General features: G+C 40.8%; 1 protein-coding gene across 1 annotated transcript in view; it reads right to left on the bottom strand.

Moving 5' to 3' along the window:
- Positions 1–9,111, bottom strand: part of FREM1 (FRAS1 related extracellular matrix 1) — a 157,038-nt gene that overhangs the window by 65,005 nt on the left and 82,922 nt on the right. The window contains exons 20-22 of the mRNA XM_006881353.1: positions 8,490–8,634; positions 6,312–6,453; positions 1,025–1,220 (exon numbers count right to left, since the gene is read on the bottom strand). Coding sequence (XP_006881415.1) covers positions 1,025–1,220; positions 6,312–6,453; positions 8,490–8,634 — 483 coding nt within the window. The remainder of the gene's footprint in view (positions 1–1,024; positions 1,221–6,311; positions 6,454–8,489; positions 8,635–9,111) is intronic.

The raw sequence follows: 9,111 nt of genomic DNA, 5'->3' as shown, positions 1-9,111 counted from the left end.
ATAATACTTTTAAACTATTCTCTCCCCCATAGACTTCAATGCCATAAACATATTTCATCCAGTTTTTCTCAGTCTTACCCCCACCCCGATGCCAGCCTCATTCTACAACAGTGGCACCATATAGCATTTTCACATGGTCTCTTAAGAGCAAATTTTGGAGGTAGTGAGAATGGGCATGAAGTACTTACATTCTCAGACCCTTGCTAGTTTTATTTCTAGAACGTTTTTTAAGCTCCCTTCCTCCTACCGTTTGTATGTTATTATGCAAATGGGTCTTCTCAAATAATTCAAGAAAAGGTCCTTGTCTTAGAGAGTTCACTCTCATCTCAAGAGTATGTACTACTAGCACTTTCAAGGTGGATAAAGCTTTTCAAGATGGGGAAAAGCTTTTCAAATTATAAAATGTCTTTTTATTATTTTGAATATCATTGTTATTGTGTACTTTAGAGTCAGCACTGACGCACAGCTGACCCTCTGGTGGATTTTCAGAGGAGGTTAATCGCACAGGAGGAGACAGTCCATCCTTCTCCAGCGGCGCAGCTGGTGGCCTCGAACAGTGTGCTTTCGGGATTGCAGTACAGCTTCTTGCCACTAGGCTACTATGTGTAAATTACTTGGGAAGCATTTTCTCCATGAAATTCTATTTTCAAGTAACCGTTTTCTTCCTCGATATAAAGCTATATTTATCAGATTGATGCTTAAACACTGGACAGTTAAGTAGCCTGGGAAGCCCTATTGGGGGCCAGGCTCAATTTTCAACAAGCATGTTGAAGTATAGCAAAACCACATGAATTGCCACTCTCCTCTTGTGAACTTCCAAGGTTGCAGGCAAAACAAGCCTGAGCACTGGGAGTTGGGGTTGGGGACGGTGATTGGATTATGAGTGATAGGGCTTTAGAGAAGGAGAGAGGGAAGCAGGGAGGGAGGAAGTAAAGAAAGGAGAGAACATTTGTGGAGTGCTTACACACATTCACCTCCAGTTATACAACTTGGCACCAGTGACCTTGGGAGAACACACCTTTACCTTTTCCCGTGCCTTTGATGGTAATGTGACAGTCAAAGATGGGTGACCTGTTGTCACCATCCCACAGATAGAAAGTGAAGCTGTCCTGGTCCTGGGAATTCACCGGTCCAGTGTGTGTGTATCTTAGCAAATTGAGATCCACCTCCTCCTGAGTGCATCTCATGCCATGAGAGAGCAGGGCCCAGGACCTCCCTATCTGAAAAGTGCCAGAATCAGTCAGCTGTTCTCACTTGTTTCCGTACACATTTTCCATGTCACCCCCCACCCCCACCAAACCCTTCCATTTAAATAATATTTTAGGGAAATACCAGAATCTACTTTTAGACATATTACCTTATTTTTTGTGTCCTCCAAAAGAGCGGGGTAGAAAGAGAAATATGTTAAAGCAATTTAAAACCTTTGGGGAAAACTAACTTCAACCAAAAGGACTTTTGACAAAGTCAGGTGGCAATTTAATGGCATTGCAATTTCCCATGGTATTTATCATAAGCAATCATAGCTGATTAAATATTCCAATTAATGAGAGCAGCTGGGTAATCTAGCTGCTGGAATAGGTTCTTTAAAAATTAAATGTGTATCTTTTGGGGTTTCTGCTTTTTCAGTTCATCTCATTACATAACTAATCAAACTATTTTTTTTTCCAAACTAGAGCATTACCTAGCTTATCTAAAGGAGTTAAACCAAAATAGAATGGGTATAACTACTTTCAGCCTTACCATAGGACCCCAAAATGCTCATCATTCTGACTATATCTCTATATATTTAAATATTAAATCAGCAAAAATATAAGCTGCAAATATGACAATTTTTAACAGAAACTTCTAGAAACAAGCCAACATTTGGTAAGCAAATATCCCATTCCACTTAGTATAGAAATTAAGGCTTTTCCACTTAAGAGAAGTTCTTGTTTTGAAGGCCAGGAATGTGGGTATGGTGTGCTCAAAACTGTATTATGAAATATGATAATAAATCTGCTTAATAATCCTACTGTTACTTTCTTAAGTTTCCCTGAAAGTAGCTCATAATAAGTCATTTGACACACTCAAGGAAAATGTCATCTTATCATTTATTATGGGCTATTCTCTTGAGCTCTCCCTGTCTGACTTAGGAACAGAGTGAGTTGGATTTCGATTCCATTTGCCCTGAGGCATTATTCCACAGATTGTTATTTCTTGTGAAAAAGAAGTTGTGCTACCCCTTCCCCTCTCCGTGCGTGTGTGTGTGCCATTCAACAACTAAACCCAAAGGCTGGTGGTTCAAAGTCATCTGAAGGCACCTTCAGGAACAGCTTGACTGTTTGCTTCTGGAAGTTCACAGCCTTGACCTGTGAAGCACTCAGTTCTGTGACACACCGGGCTGCCATTAGTTTGAATCAGCTCAAGGGAAACTGGTCTGCTTTTAAAAAAGTTATCTCAATTTTTAGACTATCTCCAAACCATTATCATTTTAATATATCAATATTATGAATTCTTGTTTATTACACTTTGAAATTTTATAGAGCAATTAGGTTTCAATCAGTCACATAGATCTTGTTGTATAAAATTCATTGTAGTCCACAAATTGTAACAGCAACTTCTCAACACCTCCCTATGATGCCTGTTTCCCCTTATCCTTCTATCTGATCCTTTCCTGTCTTCTGAGCACTCTTCCTGGGCAAAGATGGCCTTTATGATCTCATATGATTTCTTTTTCTAAGAACTAAGCTCCTCTCTGGTATTATTCTTTATCTTATAAGCATGTCACTTGTTTGGGTGAAAGTTGATCCACAGGCCTAAGTTTAGCTCAGGCTCAAAGGGTTACTGAACCTTTGGGGTTCCACCAGCCAGCCAGCAAGTCCATTCATTTTTTGTGATTTTTTAACATTTGCTTCACATCTTTCTCCTACTCAGTCCAGGATTCCCTACTGTGATCCCTCTTAGAGCCGTCTTCATAATTTGGTTTGAATTTGTAAATAATTTATTTGATAACATTTCCTCCTCTTTAATACTTTCTGATAGTTTTAAATAATCCAATTATATTGATTATATAATCAAATAAATGTCACTGAGTGCAAGTTAATTACATTGCTTATTTAAGCTGTTTATTCCCATGATAAGATCTACTTGTAAATATGAATTTTAAAACAGATTCTCTCTTAGGTTTTAAACTGGACAGACTGTAATTTGATAATTTACAGCGTCGAATGGGAATTCTGAGGATTCATTTGAAGACCCGAGAGGAGGCAGAAAATAAGAGCCGGACTCAAGGTGAGGCAAGCAAAGGAAAGTCAGCCAGAAACAGGGACCCTTGAGAAGGCCCCACACGGACTAAGTGCCTAGACCTTGATCTGGGAGCGACCTGGGAGACTCTAGAGATCTGGGAAATTGCTGCTGGTCCATGCTGGGGACCTGGGACTGTCTGGACTTCTGCAGATCCAAAACCCTTCAGCTCCCAAACTGCCCAAGTGTATGAGCTTTTGCCGCATTTCTTATTACTCTGACTTGAAATAAGGACACATCTGTGCCTCCATTCAAATCAGTGATGGCTCTTCACTCTGACTCCCTCTGGTGCCTCCAGCATAAAAACTATTTTACACAGAGAAATCACTGCCACTTGCCTAGGACTGTGTCTACATTAAATTAAAAATTAAGTGCCCAATCGAGTAATCACAGTGGGAATGATTGATGGTTGCTGCTGCTATTTTTATTCTCCACCATTCTAATAAGCCTTGTGACCGATTACCTGGGCAACAAGCACATAGTCTGAATCGGTCCAAAACTGTGCTGTTCCAGAATGAATAGGAACAAAGGAGGTGTGATTAGAACGCAAGGCAAGCTGTTGGAAGAGTTAGCAATAGGGTCCAAGTGTCTCTACCTCTAGTGTCATATAGTGTTTCCACGCTTATTAACTGTCAACTAATGCAAATAGTTTCCAGAACACACACAAATCCAGGAGTGTTTTTAACATCATGCAATTTGCTAGATCAAAATAGGCTGCTGTTATTATTAAGTGTAATCAAGTCAGGTCCAACTCATAGCAGGCTTAGGTGCAAGAAAACAGGATGAAAATATGGCAACTGTTAAAATCTGACACTGGGATGGAATAACATCATCAAGTTTTCTTAACTCTTTTTGTTGTTGTTGTTGTTATGTGCCATAGAGTCGTTTGCGACTCATAGCAACCCTATGTACAAGAGCTCTAAATGCCGTTCTATCCTGTGCCAACCTTGCTGTCTCAAACACATTCATTCCCACCACTCCACTCACAGAATCGATCCATCTCATCGAGGGTCTTCCTCTCCTGTGCCGTCCCTCCACTCTCCCAAACATGATGTCCCTCGCCAAGGACCAAACCCTCCTTGCAACATGCCCAAAGTATGTCAGACAAAGCTTCAGAATCCTTGGCTCCAGGGAACATTCTGGCTTCACCCTCTCCAGGACAAACCTGTTTGTTCTCCTAGCAGTCCATGGTATATTCAATACTCTTCTCCAGCACCACAATTCAAAGGCATCAATTCTCTTTATATCATCCCTATTCACTGTCCAACTCTCTGATGCATAGCACATAATTGCAAAGACTATAGCCTGGATCAGGCACACATTAGTCTCCAGCCTGACTTTGTTGCACTTCAGTACTCTTGAGAGGTCCCTCACAGTTGACTTTCCCAATGCAATTCATCTCCTGATTTCCTGGTTGCTGTTACCAAGAGTGTTGACTATGGAACAAAGTAAACAAAAACTGTTAACTATCTCAATCTCTTCACCATCCATACTGATGCTGCCAATTGGCCCAGTGGTGAGAATCTTTGTTTTCTTGATACTGAGCTTCTCAACTCTACTGTTTTGATTAAAGACTGTGTCCTTTGACGTCTCCAGTGCATTAAGGGACTGAAGACTGAGGAATATATATTTTAGGTTCATCCCAGGCATAATACACAAGAGTTTGGTAGACTCTTTGCTGAATGAGTTGTCCCCTTGGAAAACAGATCAAGATTATTCCTGCACTGAGTGGAAGTTGAGAATTGAAAGGGAAACAAACAAAAAATGCTGTTTATTTCTTGGATTGCTGGCTGAGAAGGCAGAGGTGATAATACTCGGATAATTTCTGCATCCTAAAGAACACAGCGAAGATACCCCAATGCTGCTGCCTACAATGTCCATCCAGCAGAAAAGGATTTTGGGTAATTAAGGGCGGAGGGGACTGTGTGAAGCAAAGGGAAGCAAAGAGCACCCTGGTCCTCAGAACGGTCTGGAATGCAGCTAAGAGAAAGAACTGGTAGACCATTGAAAAATGGAAATAATCTCAAATGATGCTGTATTCTCATTCAAAACAAGACATTTGGCTTTCTTCTCTAAACTTTCCTTCCCCCAGAAGTGTGGCCTTTTGGTTAACAGCACAACTTCCTGTGGATTATGGCATCAGAGATCACTCTAAGCTTTTCATTCCTTGGAACTGAGGTTTAACAACTGGGATGTGGGATGGGAAGCAATGATTTTGGTTGAATTTACCCTGAATTGGCTGAAAAAATTTAGAATGGTATACACTGAATTGTTGTTTTTATTGTCAAGTGCTGTCAAGTCATAGGCGACTCATAGTGACCCTATGAACAAAAGACCTGGACACTTGTGTAACTTTCATCCTTTCTCCAGGTTCACAGAATTTCCAGAGGCAAGCTATTTCAGAAGTGGATGCCGCTCCTGCTTCCAAGCTTGCTTTAATCGGGGAGCTCCACCAAACACTGTCCACCATGGGTAACCATTATCCCATCTGACAACATCAGTGTCACAGTGTTCACCTAGGAAAGGTAAAATTTCTACATTTGGGGAAAACGTGGAAATTAGAGACTAACTTCAGTTATGGTAATGTTTAAACCGAAAAAATGTATGCCTGTTAATTTTGTTTTCACTGATGCATTTGAATTGAAGTGTTAGTGAAGAGTACTGAATACACACCATGGTGGCCAAAAGAACTAACAAATCTGTCTTGGAGGAAGTTCGGCCAGGGTTTTCCTTAGAGGCAAGGATTGTCACAATTTGTCTCCAATACTTCGTACAAGTTATGGAAAGGAGCCCATCTTTGAAAGGGTAGATCATGTTTGGAAATGTGGAGAGGCCAAGAAGGAGAGGAAGACCCTCCACCATTGATTGACTTGATGACTGAAACATGGTGACTTGTGCACAGTGGAGACTGTGCATGAAGACATCACAGGATGACCATGACAATGATGGTCACTATGAGGTAGTGTTGACTCAACAGCACCTAACATCAAACGCTTGTTTTGAAATATAAAAGTAAGAAGGCCACTAACCTTAAACTGAAGTTGCCCATTTTGGGGAAGCCTTTCAAAAAAATAGTATATCTTCTCCCTGGGAGAGTCTTCATCTGTGGCCGAAAGAACAGCTCTAGAAATGATACGAGTTTCACCCACATTCATTGTCATTTCTGCCTTCCTGCAGAGAGGAACATGACTGAGTTGGTATGAAAATAGAAGTTACTGGTTCTGTGGGGTATGTTTAATGTGATTATTACTGTTTCCCAGCCTCAAGTAATTAGCAGGTGAAATCCAATCTCCAAGCTATTGGAAACAATGAGTCATTCATGTAAAATATGACATCATTTTACTTTTTTTTGCAGCAAAGCCCAAAAGGATCTGGGGATAGCAGCAGTGAAAACTGAACAATCACATGCTTCTCATTTGGTGTTGCAACGATTAAGCACTTGATCGATAACCCAGTGATCATCGATGTGAAATCATGCAGAGGTTTTAGGGAAGACCTAGAGCTCTGCTTCTATAAGGAAGACCACCTATAAAACCCCGTAGGGCACTTTATGTTGTCACATAAGGTTGCTAAGGGTGCTTTACTTGAATTACCCATCCTTCTCCCGCAGAGCAGCTGGTGGATATGAACCACATACCTTTGGGACTGCAGCACAGCTTCTTGCCACTAGGCCACTAGCACTCCCTAATCACCTGCATTAGAACATTATAGTTTTATAAGGTTTATATTTAATTTTACAGTGTGATTTTGCACTAAGAATTTTATTCTCATAACAATAGCTCTGTGAAGGAAATGGTCCAGGTATTACACTCAAATTTTAGAGACAGAAACATACTTAAAGAGATTACATAACTTCTACACTGGTGTGGCAAGACCCTATATAATATATGTCACTCTGGGCCAGCTGATATGCAAGGCTTTCTCTAGTCCTCTAAATTACTCTTTCTCTCTCCAAGTCAAGCTCTGGGTGACTTGCTTGCTTTTCTCAGTTATACACACTTCCCAGGAAGCAGATTACCATCCACTTTTAAATAATGGGCCTCTGCCAACCCTATGAACTTAGTGATGGCTACAATAGGTTCGAGAATATAGGGAAGTGTGAAGATGACACAGGATAAAGCGGGGTCTGGATCTGCTGTTCATAGGGTCACTGTGAGTCATATTAACTTGACAGCACCTAACAATGAGTTCTGGTGGCCTAGTTGTAAGGAGCTGTGCTGCAATCCCAAAGGCCCATAGTTTGAATCCACCAGCTGCTCCATGAGAGAAATATGGACAATCTCGTCCAGTTAGTTTTGCTGCCTCTGGAAATTTGCTGGAGGGTCAGCTATGGGTCAGTTCTGACTCAACAGTACATAAGAACAACAAGGAATTTGCCATGCTAGCTCTCGGCATCCTGGAAAACCAGCTGGAGTAGTGAGTAGCATGAGTATCTGGATGATGCAAAGTTAATGAATTAGGCAGATGACCAAAGGGTTAGAGGTTCGAGTCTGTCCAGGGACACCTTATAAGAAAGGCCTGCTGACCCAGTACTTCCAAAAAGCAGCCACTGATACCCTATGGACACGGATCTACATGAACCCACATGGAGCTGCCATGAGTCAGAATTAATTCAGTGGTGACTGGAATTGAGCAGGCAGCTGCGGCTCCCACCACAACTTAAGCTGTGGGTTTTGTAGGTCATTTATGACCCCTGCTGTTTTCACAGCCTCTATGCCCATGGTCCCTGGTCTCACCAAAGGGAGAAAGGAGCCTCTTCCCACCAAGGTTTCTAGCTCATGGTGTGCCCATGTCACATGATCTAACTCTAATTTCACAGTTCTGCCTCTGAGAAAGACTCCAAAGAGGCGTCCTTGGAATTCAGAGAAAGGACATTTGTATGACACCAACGAGCATTAAGAAATCAAAGCCCAAATATCTCAGCTCCAGCCTCTTTTCCCAAGGGTGAATATATTCACTCACAACTAAACAGAACTTGACACACCCAATCACATCATGACAGCTGATTTGAGGATTGTTAAGGAGAGGTCATACCAACATTTGCACCAAAGGTTCTAGATGTCCAGGTGGCAGAAGCGAGTTGTGACAGACAGGAGTTACAGAAACTCACTTCTCTGTTTTTGCGCACACACCGCCTTTGCACCTGACATTCTAGACTTTGTAGAACTTTAGAGGAATTCTGACAAGGGATTGTTCAAGTAGCTTACTTGCTCAGCACTGGCTTCTGATCATTAACCGGAGTGACCTCAACTGAAACAGTTTTAAGTATTTTATGTTTCCCATCAGACAACTGAATCGTGAAGTCATCAACAAGGTTCTCAGAGTCATCGTGCACATACAGCAGCCTCATGCCTAGAAGAAAGAACAAAAGGAGAGAGGGAAACTGAATCTTTCTAATGACCAAACCATTCCCATAGTCATCACACATTGAGAAAATATTTACAAATTCTATTTCTGATAAAGATCTAAAATCTATAAAATATAAATTACATAGAATATATTGTATTCTATAATCTAGAATAAATAAACAAACATATTCTAGTTATAGCCAACAATAAAAAAGCTCAATTTGTTTCATTTGAAAGTGGGAACAGATCTGAATAGACATTTTTCCAGAGAAGAAAAAATAATTTTCCTGGGATAATATTAAAATATAAACACCATGACCAATAAATCCATGAGAAGCTCTTCATTAGTCATTAGGGAATGCTAATCAAAACCATTATGATAATAACGTCTCCAACAGGATAGCTACCCAAGCAATGGTATTTTCAATTGCCTCTCATACATCTGAAAGTTGGATACAGAGTAAAAAGGACAGAAGAAGAA

Source organism: Elephantulus edwardii, unplaced genomic scaffold, assembly GCF_000299155.1.
Source record: "Elephantulus edwardii isolate Elephantulus edwardi_28Jun2011 unplaced genomic scaffold, EleEdw1.0 scaffold00014, whole genome shotgun sequence".
In the NCBI taxonomy this organism is placed as follows: domain Eukaryota; kingdom Metazoa; phylum Chordata; class Mammalia; order Macroscelidea; family Macroscelididae; genus Elephantulus; species Elephantulus edwardii.
Note: the sequence above shows the minus strand (reverse complement) of the source record. Positions and strands in the feature narration are given on the sequence as shown.